Source organism: Podarcis gaigeae (genome assembly GCF_964106915.1).
Source record: "Podarcis gaigeae genome assembly, chromosome: 5".
Taxonomy (NCBI): domain Eukaryota; kingdom Metazoa; phylum Chordata; class Lepidosauria; order Squamata; family Lacertidae; genus Podarcis; species Podarcis gaigeae.
The window spans coordinates 7,827,370-7,853,231 of record NC_139681.1 but is presented as its reverse complement, the minus strand read 5'-3'; the positions used below and the strand labels follow the sequence as shown (position 1 = coordinate 7,853,231).

Below are 25,862 nucleotides of genomic sequence, written 5' to 3'. Positions count from 1 at the left end.
CCAACCATCTCATCCTCTGTCGTCCCCTTCTCCTTGTGCCCTCAATCTTTCCCAACTTCAGGGTCTTTTCCAGGGAGTCTTCTCTTCTCATGAGGTGGCCAAAGTATTGGAGCCTCAGCTTCAGGATCTGTCCTTCCAGTGAGCACTCAGGGCTGATTTCCTTCAGAATGGATAGGTTTGATCTTCTTGCAGTCCATGGGACTCTCAAGAGTCTCCTCCAGCACCAGAATTCAAAAGCATCAATTCTTCAGCGATCAGCCTTCTTGATGGTCTAGCTCTCACTTCCATACATCACTACTGGGAAAACCATAGCTTTAACTATACGGACCTTTGTCGGCAAGGTGATGTCTCTGCTTTTTAAGATGCTGTCTAGGTTTGTCATTGCTTTTCTCCCAAGAAGCAGGCGTCTTTTAATTTCTTGACGGCTGTCACCATCTGCAGTGATCATGGAGCCCAAGAAAGTAAAATCTCTCACTGCCTCCATTTCTTCCCCTTCTATTTGCCACGAGGTGATGGGCCCAGTGGCCATGATCTTACTTTTTTTGATGTTGAGCTTCAGACCATATTTTGTGCTCTCCTCTTTCACCCTCATTGAAAGGTTCTTTAATTCCTCCTCACTTTCTGCCATCAAGGTTGTGTCATCTGCATATCTGACGTTGTTGAGATTTCTTCAGGCAATCTTAATTCTGGTTTGGGATTCATCCAGCCCAGCCTTTCGCATGATGAATTCTGCATATAAGTTAAATAAACAGGGAGACAACATACAGCCTTGTTGTACTCCTTTCCCAATTTTGAACCAATCAATTGTTCCATATCCAGTTCTAACTGTAGCTTCTTGTCCCACATAGAGATTTCTCAGGAGAACGATGAGGTGATCAGGCACTCCCATTTCTTTAAAAACTTGCCATAGTTTGCTGTGGTCAACACAGTCAGAGGCTTTTGCATAGTCAATGAAGCAGAAGTAGATGTCTTTCTGGAACTCTCTAGCTTTTTCCATAATCCAGCGCATGTTTGCAATTTGGTCTCTGGTTCCTCTGCCCCTTCGAAATCCAGCTTGCAATTCTGGGAGTTCTTGGTCCCCATATTGCTTAAGCCTGCCTTGTAGAATTTTAAGCATAACCTTGCTTGAATGAGACTTGGAGTGGGTAAATATATAAGCTATAAAATGGGGTGGGGAGAACCCTGGTTCAAACCACATCCCAACTGTGAACTTACTTGCAGATCTCAGGCCAGCCTTACAGTTTTCCCAGTCCCAATTTGCACTACAGGGATAATAATAATAGCGGGTAGCGCTGTGGGTTAAACCACAGAGCCTAGGGATTGCCAATCAGAAGGTTGGCGGTTCAAATCCCTGCAATGGGGTGAGCTCCCGTTGCTCGGTCCCTGCTCCTGCCAACCTAGCAGTTCGAAAGCACGTCAAAGTGCAAGTAGATAAATACGTACCGTTCCGGCGGGTAGGTAAACGGCGTTTGCGTGCGCTGCTCTGGTTCTCCAGAAGCGGCTTAGTCATGCTGGCCACATGACCCGGAAGCTGTACGCCGGCTCCCTTGGCTAGTAAAGCAAGATGAGCGCTGCAACCCCAGAGTCGTCTGCGACTGGACCTAACGGCCAAGGGTCCCTTTACCTTTACTGAGCTCACTGATGCAGGGACACAATATTTTGTACAATTTGTTTGCTTTAGTATTTAAATCGTGAGCTGCTTTGGGTTCCTTGGCAGAATATATAGGTGCGATAAATAAATGAACACAATTTTCAGTGTTTGATTTTTGTCTCCAAATCAGAAGCCTTGAAACATTTTAAAAACCAGCTAACAACGTATGAACAGCGGGAGATTAAGGAATATAGAGAGCTGTGGTTTCTTGGGCTGGGAGCTAAAAAGATTGAAGGCTATCCTGATGCAGAGAACAACAGTTCCTATGATGATGATCATGGCTCCTACAAAAAGGTAAGAGGCTGAAAATGCTTTGGCATCCGTGACTGTGGAAACAATGCAGAACTATTGGTGTTCATCTTGTGTAAGAGCTGTCCAATGAGAGGAAGTGAAGAGTAATAATAATAATAATAATAATAATTTATTTGTACCCCGCCCATCTGGCTGGGTTTCCCCAGCCACTCTGGGCGGCTTCCATAGGAAAAAAAAAAAAAAACCACACTAAAATATCACAGATTAAAAACTTCCCTGAACAGGGCTGCCTTAAGATGTCTTCTGAATGTCAGGTAGTTATTTATCGTTTTGACATCTGATGGGAGGGTGTTCCACAGGGCGGGCACCACTACCGAGAAGGCCCTCTGCCTGGTTCCCTGTAACTTCACTTCTCTCAGTGAGGGAACCGCCAGAAGGCCCTCGGAGCTGGACCTCAGTGTCTGGGCAGAACAATGGGGGTGGAGACGCTCCTTCAGGTATATTGGGCCGAGGCCGTTTAGGGCTTTAAAGGTCAACACCAGAGTAATTTTCTCATTGCATTTAATAAATCCTGGCTCAGAAATATGAATATTGGGGACTCATAATGCTCACCTCAAATATGAGATGAGCATTTACAGCCTTATATTCTTCTACAGCTTGGATTTTGATCTAAAATGAGAAGGAAGATTTTAATCTGAGCCAGAGTCTTGATTGTAATCCCTGTGTTCCTTCTACCCACGTGTCACTGGGTGATGAATGCATGGAACATGCACTTGTGTTTTGTTTACGGAGTCACAGAATCACAGAACTGTAGAGTTGGAAGGACCCCGAGAGTCATCTAGTCCAACCCTCTGCAATGCAGGAATCTCAGCTAAAGTATCCACGACAGATGGCCATCTAACCTCTGCTTAAAAACTTTCAAGGAAGGAGAGTCCACCAGCTCCCAAGGGGGTCTGTTCCACTGTCAAACAGCTCTTACCGTCAGAAAATTCTTTCTGATGTTTTGTCAGAATTTACTTTAACTTGAAGCCATTGGTTCTAGTCCTACCCACCAGAGCAAGAGAAAACAAGCTTGCTCCATCTTCCACGTGACAGCTCTTGAGATATTTGAAGATGGCTATTACATCTTCTCTCGACCTCCTCTTATCCAGGCTAAACATACCCAGTTCCCTCAACCGCTCCTCATACGGCTTGGTTTTCAGATCCTTGATCATCCTGGTCACCCTCCTCTGCACACATTCCAGCTTGTCAATATTCTTCTGAAATTGTAGTGCCAAAAACCTGACAAAGAATTCCAGGTGTGGCAGAAGAGAGAGGTACTATTTCTTCCCTTGATCTGCACACTAGACATCTGTTGATGCAGCCTAGAGTAGTGTTCACTGCTGCATTGCACTGTTGATTCATGTTCAGCTTGTGATCTGCTAGGACCCTAGGTCCTTTTAGCACCAGAGATACATGGGCACGCACTACTTTTGCTTTCCACTTTTTGTCACTTTATATAGGTTCTAAGTGATCATATCGCATACAGATATGAAATACTGGCTGTTATTGGGAAAGGATCATTTGGGCATGTTGTGAAGTGTTTGGACCACAAGACAGGTGAAAAAGTAGCAGTGAAGATAATAAGGAACAAAAAGAGGTACGGTATGTCAAAAGTTTTATAAACTTTATCAAGATACCACAATGTTAGATGTTAGTTGAATAGAAATAATTTTTTTTATTTAATTGTGATTTGTTTTATTATTTTAGCAGAAGATGGGAGTGGTTTTAATCAGTGTTTAGCCGGAAAACCCGTACAATTTTTTCAGCTAACAAGAAATTGAAGAAATTATTGTTACAGCTTTCTGACTAAACAAACAAAATTCATATTAAGGTTTTCAAAATTGTAAGTTGTTTTGAGGGCTGGTTTTGGTGTGAAGATCTTGGGGAGGTTTCTAACCGCTTGGCGTGGTTAGAAGCCCCCTCTGGACTTCACACTAAACACATGATGAGGAACACGCATAGTGCACATGGGACAAGCCCTCCTGTGATCAGACAAGTATAGAAACTGTTATGTACTGAAGTTCTCACCCTGGGCCTGCAGGGGGATACTGTAGATAGTTATGCAAATGAAGGATCGAAAGTGACGTTCAGTGATTGGATAGTTTTTATGCAAATGAAGGATCGAAAGTGACGTTCAGTGATTGGATAGTTTAGAAAGTTGCTACAGTAACGTTGTACTGGAGCTCTATATAAGCAGGCTGACTGTGCCCTTCAGTCAGTTCTGTTCTGGCCTCTGAATAAACAAGAGCTGTTTGAAGAATCGCTGTGTCGTCTGATATGTTCACCCACAACTTAACAGAAACGTCACATTCTGCTTTGTATTTTGTGTAGTGTGCCTGCACTAAGAGTAATTTGCCTTAAGTGCTATTTTCAACAAGACACGGGAATGATCTAGCTTCAGCTTGTGTAAAAAAATGAAAACCAAAACTCTTCTGTTGCACTTAGATTTCATAATCAGGCTTTGGTAGAAGTCAGCATCCTCAATGCTCTACGGCAAAAGGATGAAGACAATGCTCACAATGTCGTCCACATGAAAGAATATTTTTACTTCCGTAATCATTTCTGCATTTCCTTTGAACTGTTAGGGTAAGACAACTTTTCCTTATCTATAATAACAATTATGTAAACCGTTGTGTATATTTATGCCCAAATTGGGGGCATGGGAGGGGAAGCAATCACTAAGTATTCACATTTCCATTCCACAAGCATAGAAATCTCTTTAAGCAGTATAATGGAGATCTGATCATTGCTCTGTATCGAGTTGCATATTGCGGATCCACTTATAATTTTTGAACGTATGAAACTGCCTTATATGGAGCCTGGTCATTCAAGCATTGTTCATTGTGCCAAACCTGAGGGAGTATTCCATTGGATGCCCCTTGATCCATGGGTTCCATGGGGAATAGGTCCAGTTGAGTCCCAGTTATTAGCAAGATTCATAATAGTGCAGTACCTTTGGCTTTAACTGAGGATTCCTACAGCCACGAAATTAAAAGACGCCTGCTTCTTGGGAGAAAAGCAATGACAAACCTAGACAGCATCTTAAAAAGCAGAGACATCACCTTGCCAACAAAGGTCCGTATAGTTAAAGCTATGGTTTTCCCAGTAGTGATGTATGGAAGTGAGAGCTGGACCATAAAGAAGGCTGATCGCTGAAGGATTGATGATTTTGAATTCTGGTGCTGGAGGAGACTCTTGAGAGTCCCATGGACTGCAAGAAGATCAAACCTCTCCATTCTGAAGGAAACCAGCCCTGAGTGCTCACTGGAAGGACAGATCGTGAAGCTGAGGCTCCAATACTTTGGCCACTTCATGAGAAGACTCCCTGGAAAAGACCCTGATGTTGGGAAAGAATGAGGGCACAAGGAGAAGGGGACGACAGAGGACGAGATGGTTGGACAGTGTTCTCGAAGCTACCAGCATGAGTTTGACTAAACTGTGGGAGGCAGTGGAAGACAGAGGTGCCTGGTGTGCTCTGGTCCATGGGGTCACGCAGAGTCAGACACGACTAAACGACTAAAGAACAACAACATCACACTTTCCCCAGGCAATACACTTTGAGTGGTTCTTTTGAGAGACGGCCACTGTAGATGCCCAGATTTCATCCTGGTCTCAGTGTTTTTGGTAGGCTGGGGCTAGGGCCTCACTAACTTCTGAGCAGGCCTGGCCTGAGGCATATCCCGTCGCTGAAACAGGTTCTCACAATCTTTGGCACTTCCAGTCACTCCTGGTAAATCATGCAAAATTAATTTTCAGAGTCTAAAAAACAATCTAATTTCCCCCCTGTCCCTCTTTTTTTGTGTAGACTGGAATGCATGTATTATGAGCATTTAAAATATTTAGAAACTCCAACTTTTATATCTTTAAAATGAATACACACAAGATAATGATTTGAAGTTGATACTGGAGGTTTTTAAGCAGAGGTTCGATGGCCATCTGACATAGGTCCTTGTGTCGGGATTCCTGCATTTCACTAGATACCCTTCGGGTCCCTCCCAGCTCCACATTTCTACGGTTCTATTCTTTTAAATAACCATAATGAAAGATGGTGGTTTTCTGTCATCTGAGAACCCAAGCTGTTCTGGTATGGTTTGCTTTGGTATGGTAGAACTAATTTCCTACCCGGAAGATATTTATGGTGTTCCAGTGTTGTACCCCTTGGAAGTGATCTTTTTTGATGAAACTTTCAAAGTACCATATTTTTCGCCCTATAGGACGCACCAGCTCATAGGACGCACCTAGTTTTTTTTGGGGGGGGAAATAAAGGGGAAAAAATTTATCCCCCCCCCCCAGGCACAGGGCTGGGGCGGGGGAATGCCTGAGCTTCCCCCGACCCCAGGCCCCAGAACAGGCTGCTATCCACAAGCCTAGGGAGCCCACTGGGAAGTCCCGGATATCTGTCCCCCGAGCTTGTGGGGCTGGCGTTGGGGAGAAGGACACCCCCGGGCGTGCAAGGCTTGCGGAGAGCTTCCTGAAGCCTGGAGAGCGAGAGGGGTCGGTGCGCACCGACGCCTCTCACTCTCCAGGCTTCAGCGAAAGCCTGCATTTGCCCCATAGGACACACACACATTTCCCCTTCATTTTTGGAGGGGAAAAAGGGCGTCCTATAGGGCAAAAAATATGGTATTTACAGCCATGGGCTCCTTTGGAAGGAAGATCAGGGTGAAAATTTAATAAATAAATTATACAACAACAACAACAACAACAACAATTTATTATTTATACCCCGCCCATCTGGCTGGGCCCCCCCAGCCACTCTGGGCGGCTTCCATAGAAACCAAAAATACATTAAAATATCACACGTTAAAAACTTCCCTGAACAGGGCTGCCTTAAGATGTCTTCTGAATGTCAGGTAGTTGTTTATCTCTTTGACATCTGCTGGAAGGGCGTTTCACAGGGCGGGCGCCACTACCAAGAAGGCCCTCTGCCTGGTTCCCTGTAGCTTTGCTTCTTGCAATGAGCTAACCGCCAGAAGGCCCTCGGCGCTGGACCTCAGCATCTGGGCAGAACGATGGGGGTGGAGACGCTCCCCCATCAGAAGTCATTAAGGGGACCTATCCAGGCATTTCAGCAGCTTTGATGCATGGTAACTGCCCATTTCAGTTTTTACTCCATTCATCATTAGCTTCTGTGCTTCATTGATCACAGTGCTCAGCAGCTGCCATTAGACATGCTGAAACTATTATGAGGTAACTAGATAGCCATACTTTTTCTCTGAAGGATGTAAATATTCTGACATGGTCTTGGACTTTAAGTGCCTTGTGTTCAGATTTTATCCTTTCAGTCAGAAGTAGAATAAAGAAATATATATTTTCTGCCATTTAAAATTGTTCACAGTATAATGTGTAAATGCTTTTTTTCTCTCACCCCGCAGTATAAATTTGTATGAACTAATCAAGAAAAATAATTTCCAAGGTTTTACACTGGGTTTGATTCGTAGATTCACGCTGTGTATATTAAGATGCTTACAGTTGTTGTACACAGAAAAGATTATTCACTGTGATCTAAAGCCTGTAAGTACAGCCATTTTTATATATCATTGCAGATTTTGTGTAATGAAGCATAGTCCAAGTCTTTAAAGGTAAAGGGACCGCTGACAGTTAAGTCCAGTCACGAACGACTCTGGCATTGCGGCACTCATCTCGCTTTACAGGTCGAGGGAGCCGGCGTTTGTCTGCTTCCGCAGACAGTTTTTCAGGGTCATGAGGTGAACCAGAGCAGCGCACAAAAATGCTGTTTACCTTCCCGCCACAGTGATACCTATTTATCTACTTGCACTGTGTGCTTTCGAACTGCTAGGTTGGCAGGAGCTGGTGACTGAGCAATGGGAGCTCACCCCGTCGTGGGGATTCGAACCGCTGACCTTCCGATCGGCAAGTCCAAGCGGCACAGTGGTTTAAACCACAGCACCACCCTCTAGTCCAAGTCTTTAGACAAGACTAAAGATTATTGTTCCCAAAATTGCATAACATTATTTTTCTCTCCCTCACTTGAGATCTTCTGGGCCCCTTGTCAGTGGCTAATTTTTAACTCTCATGCACATTATGGATTGTTATTTACACCAAGGAGTAGAAAAATATGTAAACATCCCCCCCCCCCTTAAACTGTGTTGTTTCATATTCTGTGTACAGTGGTACCTCGCAAGACGAATGCCTCGCAAGACGAAAAATGTGCAAGACGAAAGAGTTTTCCGTTTTTTGAGTCGTTCCGCAAGACGAATTTCCCTATGGGCTTGCTTCGCAAGACGAAACGTCTTGCGAGTTTGTTTCCTTTTTCTTAAAGCCGCTAAGCCGTTAATAGCCGCTAAGCCACTAAGCCGTTAATAGCCGCTAAGCCGCTAATAGCCTCTAAGCCTCTAAGCCGCTAATAGCCGTGCTTCGCAAGACGAAAAAACCGCAAGACGAAGAGACTCGCGGAACGGATTAATTTCGTCTTGCGAGGCACCACTGTATTCTACTGTGTATTCTACAGTATTCCCCCACCCCGTGTTTGTGTGTGTGTGTGTGTATTTCTGTGTAATGAGTTCATTTCAATGAATGAGGTCAGTTAGGTCCTAACAAGATGGGACATTATGTGTGTATTTGCATTTAACATGCACTTTTTAAAAAAAATGCAAATAGTAGGTGGTGGGGGTGATAACTGCTGTAAGTAGCAAAGGGGAGTTTACCTTTATCTTCTTGCTTTCCATCCTGGCAAAAATAAATGCTCCTCTGAAGCTGCTATTTGCATTGGAAGGAAAACTCCCATTGTCACTATTTAATGTTATGTCTAGCTTGACTAGACCTCACTGGGTGGACGCGGGTCTACCCAAGGGACGTGCGAAGCGCTGTGGGTTAAACCACAGAGCCTAGGACTTCTGGTCAGTGGTTCGAATCCTCATGACGGGGTGAGCTCCCGTTGCTCAGTCCCTGCTCCTGCCCACCTAGCAGTTTGAAAGCACGTTAAAGTAGATAAAGTAGATAAATAGGTGCAAGTAGATAAATAGGTACTGCTCCAGCGGGAAGGTAAACAGTGTTTCCGTGCGCTGCTCTGGTTTGCCAGAAGCGGCTTAGTCATGCTGGCCACATGACCCGGAAGCTGTATGCCGGCTCCCTCGGCCAGTAAAGTGAGATGAGCACCGCAACCCCAGAGTCGGTCACGACTGGACCTAATGGTCAGGGGTCCCTTTACCTTTTACCTAGCTTAACTAGACCTCATTGAAAGTAAAAGGAAGTGATGAAATCCTGAGGTATAGATGACTCTCATATGGTTAAGCGTTCAACATCACAATAGCTGTTTTATGTTGATGCAGCAGTGATGTTTGGAAAGCTTTAACCATTCAGTGAATTTTCCAAATCACCAAATATATACACCAAAGGATTAGTTTATGTTAGAGATATGATGCTTATTTCAGTTTTCTCTAGTACAGGCTCATAATTAAGGCCTGTTTTCTATGAGACAATGTCTATAATAAAAGCACTTTCCCTTGTAATTGGTCTGCTGCCACCCTTAGCCTGGCTTAAATGTGCCATTCAGTGTATTAAAAAATGTATGTTTGTTCATGCAGGGCTCTATATGCTCAATGTCAGAGAATTGAGATCTGAAGTTGGTGGAAATGACCTCCATCAAGGAAAGCTTTTCTAATTCCTTCCGAGATTGGCCCAGCGGGTTTATGTGGCCCCTCTACAGTTATGCAGCAGTTGATCCCTTTCTGGGGCTAATTTTCATGGCTCCTATGGAACATGATAAAGTCTCAGGGAGGCATGTTCTCAGCGTGGCTGACTAACCTGCCCTTTTCTGACCTGGTCTCTGCCCTTCTGAGCTAAGTATTCAAAGGTGCCAGGACAGGGGTCAGCAAACATTTTCAATAGGGGGCCGGTCCACTGTCCCTCAGACCTTGTGGGGTGCCGGACTATATTTTTTTTTGGGGGGGGGGGAATGAACGAATTTTTATGCCCCACAAATAACCCAGACATGCATTTTAAATAAAAGAACACATTCTACTCATGTAAAAACACACTGATTCCCGGACTGTCCACAGGCCAGATTTAGAAGGCGATTGGGCCGGATCCAGCCCCCGGGCCTTAGTGTACCTACCCATGTGCTAGGGAATGGTCAATACTTCTTCAGAATGTAGCCATGGGAGCAAAATGGCAACCTATAATTTATAAGTATTGTTTGAGTTCTTTCTGATATATCAGCAAATGAATGACATTTGCGTTCCTGTATGAACACTCCATCCACACAATAAGTCACACCTAAAAGAGGAAGTCAAAGAGGCTGGGATTTCTCACCAGACACCACCATATATAGTGGTACCTCGGGTTAAGAACTTAATTCGTTCTGGAGGTCCGTTCTTAACCTGAAACTGTTCTTAACCTGAAGCACCACTTTAACTAATGGGGCTCCCACTGCTGCCACGTGATTTCCGTTCTCATCCTGAAGCAAAGTTCTCAACCTGAGGTACTATTTCTGGGTTAGCGGAGTCTGTAACCTGTAACGTGTGTAACCTGAAGCGTCTGTAACCCGAGGTACCACTATATTTGCAGTCTGGTTGTTTTCCCCCTGTAAAAATGTTTTTGCCGTTAGTCTGCTAACCTGATAGATGTGTATTGATATTTTTTCTCCCCCTTCTTTGCTTTCCCCCATTTTAGGAGAACATATTAATAAACCAACCCCAACCTGGGCAGGTTTCATTTAAAGTTATCGACTTTGGATCAAGCTGCTATGAACACCAAAGAGGTTTGCAGAAAAGTCAAGTAGATGTAATTTTCTTTATTAGATTTCTTAATTTTTGATTTATTTACTTCAAACTCCACATGTTCAGTATAAATTTATAATCCTGGGGCAGCTTACAAGGGAGTAAGAAACAAAGGCACAATGATTTTTTAAAATAGTTTTTTGAAGTAAAAAGGGAAATCAACTGTTAAGTTGTGGGTGAACATATCAGACGACACAGCGATTCTTCAAACAGCTCTTGTTTATTCAGAGGCCAGAACAGAACTGAGCTGAAGGGTTCAGCCAGCCTGTTTATATAGAGCTCCAGTACAACGTAACTGTAACAGCTTTCTAAAACTATCCAATCACTGAACGTCACTTTCGATCCCTTATTTGCATAACTATCTACAGTATCTCCCTGCTGGCCCAGGGTGAGAACTTCAGTACATAACATCAACACTGGCCTCTGTCCCTCTTTCCTTCCCTCCCTCCTCTGATGCCCTTTCACATCTCTGCCCCCCATTGGCTTGTATGGCTGTTTGTTGCAGCAGCCCTGGCTATAGGCTCCTCAGCTGAATGGTGCCTCTGGGGCTGCCTGGGGGGCGGAGAGTGCCGGGAGCGGAGGCGGCCCTGGAGTAAGCAAGCAAGCCAGTGGGCCAGGATGCCCAGCCAGCCAGTCCTCCAGTCCATGCAGTTGGGAATGGACAAACTAGTGGGATACCTGGCAAGCAGGTGTTCCGCTAGCCTTTGTTGTGCTTACTGTGTGCAAGGCCTGCCTGGGAGCTGAGTTGCGTGTCGAGACCCCGAGACCACCCCCTTGTTGATGAATAAGACACAAGGACACAGATATTAGGTTAATGTTATTGGCCAAATTTAGGCCACAACCTTATTGGTTACAGAATGTGAGTGGTATTGGCTTAGGCATTGGAATTGACCCGACTATATCTGACCCCTGCCCATCATGCAGGGAGTCAAGGGTCAAGGGGGAGTCCCGTGGATGCAAACCAATTTGAGCTCCCCCTGGGTTCCTGACGGGGTCGTGGCATGGCCCTAGCCCAGCCCCCGACTTTGGACAAGATCCACACCCCCGGATTCCTTTAACGGAATACCCTTAAGCTTGGAGGGGCAGGTGATGGCCACACCTCCCCTCCCCCAGAGCCAGTGTGGTGTAGTGGTTAAGAGCGGTGGACTCGTAATCTGGTGAACCGGGTTCGCTTCCCCGCTCCTCCACATGCAGCTGCTGGGTGACCTTGGGCCAGTCACACTTCTCTGAAGACTCTCAGCCTCACTCACCTCACGGAGTGTTTGTTGTGGGGGAGGAAGGGAAAGGAGATTGTTAGCTGCTTTGAGACTCCTTTGGGTAGTGATAAAGAGGGATATCAAATCCAAACTCTTCTTCAAACCAATGCCTAACTGCCACACGAGCCCAAGGCTCGCCACCAAATACTCTCGCACTTGCAACCAATCCTTCACATGCTCTCCAATCCGGCTCACGCCTCAGTTCAAATGTGGCCCAGCCACGCCCCTCTCCAGCCAGCGAATTGCCACAATTTCTTCTAAATGACATGGCTGGGAACCTCCAGAGGATGCGGGACTCCCCCCCCCGCCCCCGGAGGGGAGTGGGTGGCCACGTGGTCCACCGCAACTACTCCCCATTGGGAAGCAGAGAGGATTTCCTGGTGCTGAAGGGCAGTTTTTCCACCATGCAGGCCAGGCAGCACCCACGGCTGCCTCCCCAGGTGAGTAAGATGCTGGCCTCATGTTCACCTTTGGCCAGTCTCTGTTGGGTCCCTGAGGCTGGGGGCATCCTCTTCCCAAACTCCTGGGGGGCGTGAGGAGGTACCTCTCTTTGGGGTGGATGGGGCAGCTCAGAGACCAGGGTCGGTGGTGGCTGCTGCCCAGAGGACTCCCAGAGAGAGGGGAGAAGAGGCTGAGGGAACACTCCATAAGGGAGGGTGTTCAAAAAGGAGTGAGAGGCTGCCAGCTCTGCAGTCAAGGGGCTCCTGAGCCCCACAGGGGTGCCGCAGAAAGAATGTAGTTGGTCAAGTGAACCATGGACCTAAAAAGGTTGAAAACCTGTGAGCTAGAATATCAACTTTTGCTATATTGATAGTTCAACACACCATAACACTCACTTTTTTCCTCCTAGAAAGTAAGGGGAAATGTCTGTGCGTGTTATGGAGGAAATGCCTACGGGTGGCATGCCTACGGATTTTCCTCCTCTAAAAACTATGTGCGTGTTATGGTCGGGTGCGTGTTATAGAGCAAAAAATACGGTATATATAAATAAATAGACTGCAGAAAGAATGTAGTTGGTCAAGGGAGCCTTGGACTCAAATTGGTTGGAAACCTCTGGTCAAGACCAAAATGATGGGACTTAAGATAAGGAGCTCAGGGACTTGCGTTGAGGCGAGGATCGGTGGCAATGGAAGAGGAGATAATTTACACGTTCAATGTTTTTTTCCTGCCTTTTTATTCCAGTGTATACGTATGTCCAGAGTCGATTTTATCGTTCCCCAGAAGTGATTCTTGGTCACCCCTATGCAACCCCTATTGACATGTGGAGCTTAGGGTGCATTATGGCTGAACTCTACACAGGGTACCCACTTTTTCCTGGGGAGAATGAAGTGGAGCAGCTTGCATGCATTATGGAGGTAACTTCTGATTTTAATACTAGCAGGTGTGCAGAAACAACCCAGGCTCTAAAGAACAAGTTTAGCTATACACAGGAACGTACACATGCTCACAAAGGGGATTTCTTTCTTTCTTGCAACATCGCAAGTAGTTTTTGAAACTCCTCTAAGATTTGTCACATCAAGTTCCACTTTATTCCTTACTAGTTCGGCTTCATCTGGAAAACTGTGCACTTTTAGAAGGATATGTAGATGTTGGGAGTGTTCAGAGCAGGACAACAAATATGGAAGGTTGAAAGAAGGTTGGGCTGATTTCTCCTGGAGAAGACATGGCTGATAGCATTCTTCAGATATCTGAAAGGGTTTTGCATGGAAAACAGCAAGGACTTGTCCCCTGCTACTCCAGAAGGCAAGATTAGGTCTAGTGGACTTAAGGTACAGGAGGGTAGATCTCAGCTGACTATCAGGAGAAACTTCTTAAAGGTAACAGCATTTGGCAATGGGAACAATTCTCTTGAGAGGTGCTGCAGTCTCCTTAAATGGAGGTCTTCAGCAGCTGGACAGCCATCTGTGAGAGATGCTCTTGGGGTTTCCTGCAAAAAGCCAGGGGGTGGGACAATGGGTCCTCCAACTGCGAATCAGATGCCATGCAGAGGTTTAATCTTCCAGAGACACAACCCCACGGAAGTGTGGTCACAGTTCATACCCTCTCCAACAATTCCCCCCCCCCATACTCTCAACCCACCTTCCATGCTCCAAGTTATGAATGTCCTTCCAGGCGTACATATCCTTTACATGTAACGCTCCTCCTCCTCCTTTCTGTTTGATCCATGCCTTTTGAACAGGTTCTCACCCTCATCTCACCAGGTTTCAGTCATGCTTGTTCACATGAAATGAAGGCATCTCTTTCATTACCTGTGAATTTTATCCGTGCTCCTCTGTCTGAGGAATTCAATGTGTCAAACAAAAATTATGTCTACCACAAACATTTTAAACACAAATTAGCTAGCGTATGTCTCCGAAGATGTACACACACAATTGTTTTCTGTACAAAATACGTCCTTATGAAATAAAATGTTGCATTTCAGAAATGACTTGCATACAAGCGGCATTACACTGGCATTAGAGTGCCTGTAAAATGTTTAATATCCCCACAGGAACTCATACAACCCAGAACACAAAGACCAAAATACCACCTAGTGATGGGAAATTGAAATGTGGGATAATAACACAGACCTGTTGGGTGTTTCAATGATGACAAGATTATGTGTGTGAAGTGATTTAAACACTCTAACTTCCAAGTATGAAAAGCCCCTTTATGGCATGCAACAGGCCCATAGAGTTGACCCAGAAAAAGGAGGGCAGCAATCCTTGTGAAGAACATGAAATTCAAAATGTACCATTTAACAGATACTCTCTCATTTGATTATAAAAGTCAGTTTCTAAATTGATTTAGATGTACAGAGATTTTGTTAGTTCCAGCCCAGTTTTTTTAAAGATAGTTTTGAACTTTATTTCCGTCTCCTGATACGTTAGTTCTCCCTCCCAGTTTTGTGCCAGGCATAACTTTCATTTGTAGGCGTTGATAACAGTGTTGAGGAGTATCAGATCCAGTGCAGGTAGAAACCACCAGTTAGATTGGAACCATTGATGAGTTCCTCAGAACATTTATTTTTACTGTTTGCGGTAGTTTCCCCCTCTTTTCAACTGACACTGCGGTAGAATAAAAAAGAGCTCAGCCATTATATCAACATGTCCTTCATGTTAAAGGTGTAAGACCATTAATTTGGTATATACTTAACAGAGGTGCTCTTCAGGCTGACTTTTTGTGTGTGTTAAAGATACTAGGTCTTCCACCAGCTGATTTCATTCAGAGTGCATCAAGAAGACGAACGTTCTTTGGTAAGTCCCTTTTTGTTATTGACTTACTCGCATAGTGCCCATCATTATGGTGGATAGGGCATTTGTGGAAGAAAGACCTTCATATTGTATGGTGCTTTGTGCAAGAGGGATCACAATGCATATTTATTTGCTCTAGATACACACCCCAGCCTCTGAGTGGCGGAGATTTCAAGGGTGCTAGCACACGCCTTCGGTTTCATTTCCTTGGAATTAAGAGCAGTGCAGACTAGGGATTGGTCTTGCAGCTTGTCTACATTCATTTAGTGCTCGTTCTTATCACACCATCTGAGTTTGGTCTGATGCTTAGCCTGCTTTTGCAGTTTGGGCTCGGACTATAGTGGGCATGTTGACTCTGTTGCCACGCTTTGGTCTGTCAAGCCGAAAAATATCACGCTATAGCTTGAAAATGTTGCGGCTAGTGACAACTCTAATGTAAATTATCTGCCCACGCAGCACACAGAAATGGCACAGAGAAGAAGAATGGTGTTTGTTTTAAAAACTTTCTATATTATATGTTCCATAATACTATATGCAGTTGCTTTAATTAAGTCAGTTTATAAATTAATGCCCCTTCCACAAATTAAATTGTATTTATTTGCCGTCTCCCCATTTGAGAGTCTGCATTATTATTCACGCACAAACAAACCCTGCTCCAGCCCCCCTTCACTTCAACCAGCGATCTCACCCCTGGATCCTTTCTTTGCCTGCATGACACAAACATCTAAACAGTAATCATTTATAGTTCAACTCAGCATTTTCTTCTTGGATGGGACTACCTAAAATACCTTCCTCATTTCCCTCAAGGATGGATATTTAATCTTTTAACTGTTGCTGTATTTGCCTGAGTTAGACAATGTATTTTATCTTACAACAAAATAAAATTAGTATTTTGGTAATAATTTAGTGGGGTTTCCAAAACAAGGTGTGCCATTTCCAATAAAAGCCATGTCCCAGTATTGGAACACAAATTTCCCACAGAAAACCAGTTGCTCCCTTACTATTCTAGTGCATTTCCAGTTTGAATTCAAAGTACCGTACCTCTGAAATCTTACTGCACCCAGGAGCCCAGGGAATCAGATTAACTGCCTGCTCCCATATAAATGTGGCTGCCCTCTAAGATCTCCCCAGGCTCTGCTCCAGGTGCCCCTTCAAGCGTTCCATGGGCTGGGGATCAAGCATTTCTGTGTTGGCCTTGTGGATTGTGGAATAGGCCTCCCAGAAATATAATTTATTTTCTTTTTAGGCACCAAGTTACTCTCTTGTGCCTTTGGAAAGCAATAATAAAGTATCTATTGCTAGTTTACTGTTGCACTGAATTTCCTCTGTCGTAATACATTTAGACCGATGGTTGGGGTTTTTTTTAAAAAAAAATTGTGGATTTGAATGTAATTGTTTTATTCTGAATTGTAAATCACCTTGAAGAGATGGAAAGGTGAGATGTGTTTTAAGTATTTATTCATTTGCTTGAGGTTTTTGTTGCAGCTTTTGGCTGCAATACATAAATATTCAAGCACTAAATTGTTAATCTCTGAGAGATTTTTCTTCGAGTGAAAATTAATGGTTTTGTGAACAACATTGGCACTCTTCTGGATCAGAGATGCAAACTGTTAGTCTAAAAGTCAGGTTCTGTGCTGCCAAAATCTTCCCAGGTCTCTGATGGTTCTTCTAATCTTTTAATCAAGGTGGGTTTTAAGTTTATCCACAGAGCAAAAAGCTTCATGTAAGCTCTGCACTGTAAGGTATTTTTCTGTACCTGTGAATTAAGCAAAGTTACACCTGGGGTCATTTGCTACATTGCTAGGCATTCCTGGTTCCTAACGGCACCACATTTATTATGGTGTCTGACCATAAAAATAAGGAATAATTTTTTATGGCAAAATGCACTTCCAATTGAATAGGGTGGACCCCAACATTACAGCACTGGACATCCCTGTTCTAAATAAATATTATCTGGGCAGACTTAAGTCTTCTGTGGACTTACCCTTCCAGCATCAAAACTTTAAATATATGCAAATATGTATAGAGTTTTAAAATGTTGCTTTTCTGTTTTAAAGATTCCAGCGGCACTCCAAAGAACCTTACAAATAGTAGGGGGAGAATACGAAACCCGAACACAAGGGAACTGAGCGCTGTATTGAAAACATACGATGGTGCATTTCTGGATTTTCTGAAAAAGTGCCTTGTGTAAGATAACATTCATTTGTTTTGCCCATTGCATATATATAGGCTCTTAAATCCTGCTTTTCTGTCCTTAAGCATTGGTTAAATGTCTGGAGCTCAGTTATGGTAGCAATGTTTATTTTGATCTGCTAATTCCCCATATTGCCAGAGTATGTAATGAAAATGTTTTGCGGAAGGAAGCAGTATATTTCACACGGGACTCCAGGAGTTCTTTGGAAGTTTGTCAGAGGTTTCTCAGTATATCAGTCATGGTGAACAAACTTTCCTGAAAGGCAGCTTTGCTACCACTGCATTATCTCCCCAAAGAATGTGCAACTTTAAAGAACATATTGGACATGTTCCAAGTGGCTGGTTCACACCATGCGCTAATGGAGAGTTATCCTATCTATGTTTTCCATAAACTCGCTTGGGCCCCATGACAGACATGCAGGGAAGAGGTTCGTTGATAGACAAGTTTTGAAACCACTAAGTTAGGGAGATACTAGATGGGATCGAAGTCAGCATTTGAGCTGAGTTGGCAGATTTAAAGACATGATTTTAGAAGTGTAAGGCCACAGTCACTTGGTGGCTTGGGAGATATTGGTGGCTGGCTGCAAAGGTGGCTAAAGTTAGATCTATTGCCCTTGAAGCTCAGCCTCTCAGGACCCACCTGACTCTTTCAATGCCTGTTTAAAACTTACCTATGCATTCTGGCATTCTCAAACTGATCTCCCTCATCTATCTTTCTTCTTCATTTTGCCTCCTTTCAGGCTCTAAGGAGAACAGGTCCTTTGCCTTTGGGTGCAGCGCCTATATATTAGACACTCAGACACTCAGATTTTTGCAGAGCAAATTATGTGACATGCAGTGATGAAACTGCTGTGAAAATGCAATTACTGAAATGGGTGGTGCTGTGATCTAAACCACAGAGCCTAGGGCTTGCTGATCAGAAGGTTGGTGATTCAAATCCCCGCAACTGAGTGAGCTCCCGTTGCTCAGTCCCTGCTCCTGCCAAGCTAGCAGTTCGAAAGCATGTTAAGTGCGAGTAGATAAATAGGTACTGCTCTGGCGAGAAGGTAAACGGCGTTTCCGTGCACTGCTCTGGTTCGCCAGAAGCGGCTTAGTCATGCTGGCCACATGACCCGGAAGCTGTCTGCGGACAAACGCCGGCTCCCTTGGCCTATAGAGCGAGATGAGCACGCAACCCCAGAGTTGTCCACGACTGGACCTAACAGTCAGGGGTAAAGGTAAAGGGACCCCTGACCATTAGGTCCAGTCGTGGACGACTCTGGGGTTGCGGCACTCGTCTCACTTTATTGACCAAGGGAGCTGGCGTACAGCTTCCGGGTCATGTGGCCAGCATGACTAAGCCGCTTCTGGCAAACCAGAGCAGCGCACAGAAACACCGTTTACCTTCCCACCAGAGCGGTACCTATTTATCTACTTGCACTTTGATGTGCTTTTGAACTGCTAGGTTGGCAGGAGCAGGGACCGAGCAACGGGAGCTCACCCCGTTGCGGGGATTCGAACCACCAACCTTCTGATCAGCAAGTCCTAGGCTCTGTGGTTTAACCCACAGCACCACCCGCGTCCCTTACGGTCCCTTTACTTTTTAAGGTCATACCATATGAGCGTGGTGGTTTTGTGTGCTGTCACATGTAGGATAATGTGAGTAATAAGCCCTATATGCACATAGGTGTGTATGTGTATAATACATGTGCATCATGCTCCATACTGATGTTCTCCATCTGTTTTATGTCAAGATGGAAACCTTCCTTGCGCATGACTCCGGAAGATGCAATGCACCACTCCTGGATGCAGGACCCATGGTTACATAAAGCAAAACAAAAGCCCAAGCCTACTACAAAGTCAGGCGACGCAGAGAAGAAGAAGGAAAACGCTCATAAGAGTGCTCAGCCAGAACAAGGTGGACTCATAGTTCTTGGTTCTTTCTCCCCCCCCCCCCCAAATGAATTGTCTTTAAATAGGTATTTCAGAGGGAGACAAACCAAAACCAAAACACTAGGAAGCACCTGCCAAGTTCAGCAGCATCTTGAGGTCTGCTTCTCTCTCCTTGGCAGTTTGAACGTTATGGAAACCAGAAAGGCCACGTTATGGGATAGTAGTAGCTGAACCCAGCTTCCAAAGAATTCTAACGCCAAATAAAGAAGCAGCAGCAAGTTTCCATCCTTTATGGTCAAAAAAATATGTTTGAAATAGTCAATGCCAGAGGACTTGTTGCATAAGATTTTTCAGTGATTGTACGGTGGGGCTGCTGTTGGGTTGAAATAAACGACAGACGAGTGGGGAGTGTCATATGGGAGGCATCTCCCGAGCATGTCTCGGGGAGTCCCTTTCATTGAATATTACAGCATTGCCACATATGTGCTTGTTGCTGATTGGTTAACACATGTACAAAGCAAGGGTTGCATATAGGCATTAATCACCAATAGATTAAAGGGTGGGAAAGGGAACACAAAACTAGACAGGCATGAAAACCTCCTCATTAAATTATAACTAGTGATTGATATAGCAAGACTTAAACAATTACTAGTGATTGATATAGCAAGACTTAAAAGGACATAACAAGCACTTTCCGTAGATGTGGTCAATCATGGATTAAGAACAGGTCAGGGTACAATGTTTTCATGAACTCAATGTGAACTGAACATTCTAGGGTGATGAAGGAATGTCTCAACTTAGAACGGTTTGTGCAGAATCATGTGCACTAGCAAAAGTTCCCATCAGGCTGCAGCACAACATATGCCTCCTTGCCCTTCCCCATGATGGACAGAAGCAGAGAAAAATATGAAAAATAAAACTCTGTTCATGTAATTTATTGCAAAATTGCATAGCGTTTCCAAAAGAATGGAAACAATGCACATTTACCGAATTTGCATAACCTATACATTTCACAGAATCTATTTGGTTACCTTTCTGTGCATTTTGTTGCTTTCTACCCACCTCAGTTTTCTGCTCCCCTAAAGTGTGGAGAGCAGGATAAAAAGTATGATGTGACCATGTTTCCCTGTTCAGGTACCCCCAGGGAGTAGTTGCACCTGTGCAATTTCGGAAAGCAGAAGGCCGTGCAATTGCCACATCACAAGTGCTCTCAAACTCTGGTGTCCATGCCTGTCCCTCGCCCATGGAACGGACACCGCATAGTCCCCGCCACCGTTCCTAAATTCTCTCAGCCCATTGCAATTGTTCCCTGGATGTCAAAGCAGCCTCCGTCAGCCCAGAAACTGATGTGGGGTGAGGAAGAGTGGAATAAATGTAATGATTATCTAGTTAAATTTGTCAAGTTAAATTAACTGAAAATAGCTTGCAGATCCTCAATTGGCTTAGGGTTTCATTTATGTTAAGTGATGAATTTATATGTTTAATTCCATAAGATGAAGATTTAAGGATGTTAATGTCTAAGTTAAATTTCATAAGAATTGGGGTTGGGAAAACCGTTAAAAGGACATGCAATGAAATTCAACCAAGGGGAAGCGAGGAAGTCACTTAACAAAGTTAATAAGTGTAATTTTCAATTTATGTTTGTTTGTCTTGTGGGTTTCTTTGTTTATAATATTGTGAAAGCTAATAATTTTTTTTTTTAAAAAAAAGAGAAACTGATGTGGGGTGGCAGGGGGAACGAACTGAAAATATAAAAATCATTTTCCTTGAGTGTGTCCTCCAGTTCCGAGACCAAGTCAAGATATGTACACGCAAACACACACACTGTTTGCTTTGGGGTTGGAGAAAGTCTGTCTTCTGCTACTGCATTTGCTAAGAAAACACAGGCCATTTGATGTCTGTTTCCTAAGCCCAGTTCCCCCTCACCATCAGCTGTTTCAGGGGTAGAGGTTGGTCGCCTATGTTTGCCGTGGAAAGAGAGGGAGAAAGGAGGGACTGAGAACAGAGGATGCTTTATCTCCCCAGTGATCGATTATTAAGGTGGAGAGAGTCCATCAGTGATGGACAGCTACGTGTTTGTAGTGTGGAGAGACAAAACGGGAAGGTCCCACCCTCTTGGCTCCACTTGCACGGTGATGGTAGCTTCCAGAGACATCTTGCAGAACTATCTTGAGATCTCGCTGGAAGCTGCTGCTGCCGCCATTTCTCCTTACTTCTCTGGCAGTTGGTGAGCAAAGGCGTTCATGGGATTCTGCCACCCAAGATGGCGGCTTCCATCGGCCTCATGGGTGGGTCGGCGCTGGTGGTGTGCTAGAAATACTAGTTTTTGTTACACATCTCAACCTTCCTGTTCTTTCAGCCCACTGCACTTCTACCTGTTTAGGGAAGCTTTTAATGTTTGATGAATTATTGTATTTTAATGTTTTGCTGGAAGCCGCCCAGAGTGGCTGGGGAAACCCAGCCAGATGGGCGGGGTATAAATAATAAATTATTATAAATCATTATATTACTACCTGCACCACTCACAGAAACCTCAAGCAGGTACAGGTATCTCTAGCAGAGGCTGCCTCCCTGAGGCATAGCCCTCCCCACAAATCTCAGAGCCACACAGTCTTCCCTGTACAACATGCATTTTACTCTTCTGTCCAAATTCAGGAAAGCTCTGCAAACATTTCTGTCAACCTGCTGTTGTCGGCCCATCACAATCCCAAAGTATCACTTTGAGAAAGAGGCCCCTGTTATTTGTGTCTTAGGAGGAGAAAAAGGCATGTGTTTGCTGGAGGTTTCTTCTCTAACTCTTGTTGCCAGGGTTAAGCAGCAGCTTCAGTATTGGCCCAGTAGGACTGCCTTGGAGAACAGTCTGAGCATGCTCAGTGCTGGTTTCCCTAAGGCCACACCTCAAAGCACGTTCGTTGCAGCTAGCCAGCAGAAGGCTGTTGTTGTCAGTTTCGATAGCTTGTTTTATAATATTTGTCAAGAGAGAGCACTGGCGGACAGTTGTATGTATGTTTCTAGGTTTTTGCTTACTTGCTTGTGTTTATTTTTGTGAATGGGGAGGAGGATTGAGAGGAGAAATGTGGCTTGTGTGTGTGTTGCAACTTTCAACACTTAGAGTCACAGAACTGTCAAGTTGGAAGAGGGTCGTCTAGTCCAGTTCGCTGTAATGCAGGAATCTTTCACCCAACGTGGGGCTTGAACCCTGAGCAAATTACATGCTGCTTGATATATAACCTCTATATAAAATAAGTGGTTTGCAAGAACTATTAAAATGATGAATACAGTTAAAAACAATTCTAAACTATGCCAGCGCCCACAAGGCTGGATGCAAAAGTGTTTTAGGCAGGTGCCAAAACCTTACTTGAACTCTCCTCTTTGTATTTATTGAAGTCCTAAAGCTATTCTGGATTTACTGCTCCCTAAGGTAATGTATTTTCTCTTAACTTTTGTGTCTCCCCTTTCCTACAGATGAAACCACACGGCACCAATCTGCTGGAGAAATAAAATCTGATCCCTCTGAAAAGTTATCCGTTGCGATTCAGAAATTATCTCCCATCATAACCTCCCAAGATGCAAACGAAGAGGAAAAGGAGGATTCCAACAAGCAAGAAACCCCAGAAAAAGAACTGGAAACCCTGGTGGACAAAACTGTTAAAAGAGAACAGAGAGACCATAGGACTGAGAAGGCCATGCACAAAAATACAAGCATCTTGCCACCCATCAAGTACAAGCAGTGACTAGTCCTCTTTGCATATCATTTGTGGTCTGCTTTTAGGTAACTTTTTTTGCTGTAAAATGTTCAAGAACAGAAATTTAACATAACTGCCTGTATACGGTCTGTGCACATTTCTTGGTGTGGAGGAAGATTGTATGAGTGGAAATGGGTACTCTTTTACAGTTCAAATAGAATATCTTTTGCTCTCTTGAGGGACAGAAATTAATTTTCATCAGAACAAGGGTGTGGCTGAACATTTTACTTGTGAGTACTGCAAGGTGAAGACATAGGACCTCTGTCTAACCTCCAAGACATTTCTTGCACAGCTCATGGGCTCTTATTTCAGTCAGGGGTTAGGTTTTTTTAAGTGTCGTATTGTATTTTATTTATTAAATTTGTATAGCGCCATGTATCCATAGATCTCAGGGTGGTTAATGACACCAGAAGCAACAGGTGTTAAAAAAAAACCCCACAACTTAAAACATTTCCCAGAAAAGAGAAAGAAAGAAAAAATGAGAAAGAGCAGCAAGACAGGGGTACCAGAGCTCTGCATTGTGACCCCAATTCAATAGATAGGAGCCCTATAATTTGCACAAGTGATAAAGGGGCATTGTGTGAGACCCCTGTATACACACACACACATTTTAAATGCCTGTTATATATGGGATGCAGGTGGCGCTGTGGGTTAAACTACAGAGCCTAGGACATGCCAATTAGAAGGTCGGCGGTTCGAATTCCTGTGACGGGGTGAGCTCCCTTTGTTCGGTCCCTGCTCCTGCCAACCTAGCGGTTCGAAAGCACGTCAAAGTGCAAGTAGATAAATAGGTACCACTCCAGCGGGAAGGTAAACAGCGTTTCCGTGCGCTGCTCTGGTTCACCAGAAGCAGCTTAGTCATGCTGGCCACATGACCAGGAAGCTGTACACCAGCTCCCTCGACCAATAAAGCGAGATGAGTGCCACAACCCCAGAGTCGGTCACGACTGGACCTAATGGTCAGGGGTCCCTTTACCTTTACCTTATATGTGCTACCACTCCAGTTTCCAAGATAAGCTCTCACATGAATTGTGTAGAGATCTTGAGAAAACAACTTTTTCTAAATGTGTTGTTGAAATCTCAAGTTCACCCTCTGTATCCAGCGACTGACACCACAAGGCCACTGGAAGCAAAATGGTCGTCTTGTGCTCAGGTGAGAAGCAAATGGGAGGAGGGGTTTGATGTTAGAAGCCACCCACAGAAATGTCACCACACGTGACAGGTTTCCGTCATGGTCCTCCATGCACCAGAAGCAGTTGAGTCATGCTGGCCACATGACCCAGAAAGCTGCCTGTGGACAAACGCTGGCTCCCGTGGCCTGAAAAGTGAGATGAGTGCTGCACCTTTGACTGGACTTAGCAGTCCAGGGGTCCTTTAACTTTACCTTTTATGTTTCTGGTGAGTTTCCTGGAACAAAACAATATCTGGATCAGCCTTTCACCAGAAAGCCTCAATTCTGGGGTTGTTGTTTTTTGCTCCCAGATCATTAACATTAAGCAAAACCAAATTCGTTTTAGCCATGACTTGGTTGGAATCTCATAATAGCACAAGTCTCCACAACACAGATGATATCGCAAAGTGATTAAGGTAGCCATAAAATCTTGATTGCTGCAATAATATTACTGCTTTCTAATGGAATCATTGGGACGCGGGTGGTGCTGTGGGTTAAACTACAGAGCCTAGAACTTGCCGATCAGAACGTCAGCGGTTCGAATCCCCGCGACGGAGTAAGCTCCCATTGCTCAGTCCCTGCTCTTGCCAACCTAGCAGTTCGAAAGCACGTCAACGTGCAAGTAGATAAATAGGTACTGCTCCTGCAGGAAGGTAAATGGCGTTTCCATGTGCTGCTCCGGTTCGCCAGAAGCGGCTTAGTCATGCTGGCCACATGACCCGGAAGCTGTATGCCGGCTCGCTCGGCCAATAAAGCGATATGAGCGCTCCAACCCCAGAGTCGGTCACAACTGGACCTAATGGTCAGGCGTCCCTTTACCTTTAATGGAAGCATTGGAGAAAGCCATGTGGTTTTGAACTCTAAAAAAAGTATTTTGAGCTCAGAGGAGGAAATGATGCTTTCAACGGAAGTGGCATCTGAACTCAGATCACCCACATAATTTTGTAAGCATTCATAAAGGATGGCTTGCAGTGTCAACTTGAAGTCTGAGGGTACGGCTGGTCCCTCCGTCAAATAACTTTTGTGCTCCTGTGAAACTATAAATCATTAGTGCAGGAAGACTTCAAGGGCTCTGTGGCCTCGCTAATAAGCCTCTGCTCTAGAGAAACTGTAAGAGATGGAATATAATTCAAATAGCATTGGTGGCAAAGAATGCAGTATTTAAAGCATTTGCAACAGAATGACTGCCGCAAGAAAAACAATTCAGGTCCAGCCTGCTGGTTCAGGCTGCCCAGCTAAGTCCAGTATCTTGCTGTCACAGTGGTCAACCAGATCTCTGTGAGAAGCCATGGAGCAGGACATGAAACAAGAACGTCCCTTCACTCCAGTGGCTTCCAGCAACTAGCATTCAGAACCATTGCTGCCTCCAGCTGTGGAGGTAGAGCAGGCTTCCTCAAACTTGGCCCTCCAGATGTTTATGGCCTACAATCATAATAATATTATAATAATTTATTATTTATACCCTGCCCATCTGGCTGAGTTTCCCCAGCCACTCTGGGTGGGCGGCTTCCAATCAAGTGTTAAAAACAGTACAGCATTAAATATAAAAAAACTTCCCTAAACAGGGATGCATTAAGAAGTCTTTTAAAGATAGGATAGCCACTTATTTCCTTCACATCTGAAGGGAGGGTGTTCCACACGGTGGGCGCCACTACCGAGAAGGCCCTCTGTCTGGTTCCCTGTAACCTCACTTCTCACAATGAGG

General features: G+C 44.4%; 1 protein-coding gene and 1 long non-coding RNA gene across 4 annotated transcripts in view; one reads left to right on the top strand and one right to left on the bottom strand.

The window, feature by feature from the left end:
• The window catches only part of DYRK4 (dual specificity tyrosine phosphorylation regulated kinase 4), a 47,096-nt gene extending 24,037 nt beyond the window's left edge, over positions 1-23,059 (top strand). For all 3 annotated transcript variants that reach the window (XM_083738734.1, XM_083738733.1, XM_083738732.1), the window contains 10 exons: positions 1,782-1,945; positions 3,406-3,542; positions 4,391-4,531; positions 7,321-7,459; positions 10,580-10,667; positions 13,125-13,297; positions 15,118-15,178; positions 17,233-17,362; positions 19,102-19,265; positions 22,706-23,059. In XM_083738734.1, the coding sequence (XP_083594860.1) occupies positions 1,782-1,945; positions 3,406-3,542; positions 4,391-4,531; positions 7,321-7,459; positions 10,580-10,667; positions 13,125-13,297; positions 15,118-15,178; positions 17,233-17,362; positions 19,102-19,265; positions 22,706-22,974 (1,466 nt within the window). In that variant the 3' untranslated portion in view covers positions 22,975-23,059. The remainder of the gene's footprint in view (positions 1-1,781; positions 1,946-3,405; positions 3,543-4,390; positions 4,532-7,320; positions 7,460-10,579; positions 10,668-13,124; positions 13,298-15,117; positions 15,179-17,232; positions 17,363-19,101; positions 19,266-22,705) is intronic.
• The window catches only part of LOC310844675, a 106,999-nt gene that overhangs the window by 64,669 nt on the left and 16,468 nt on the right, over positions 1-25,862 (bottom strand). The gene's annotated exons all lie outside the window — the stretch shown is intronic.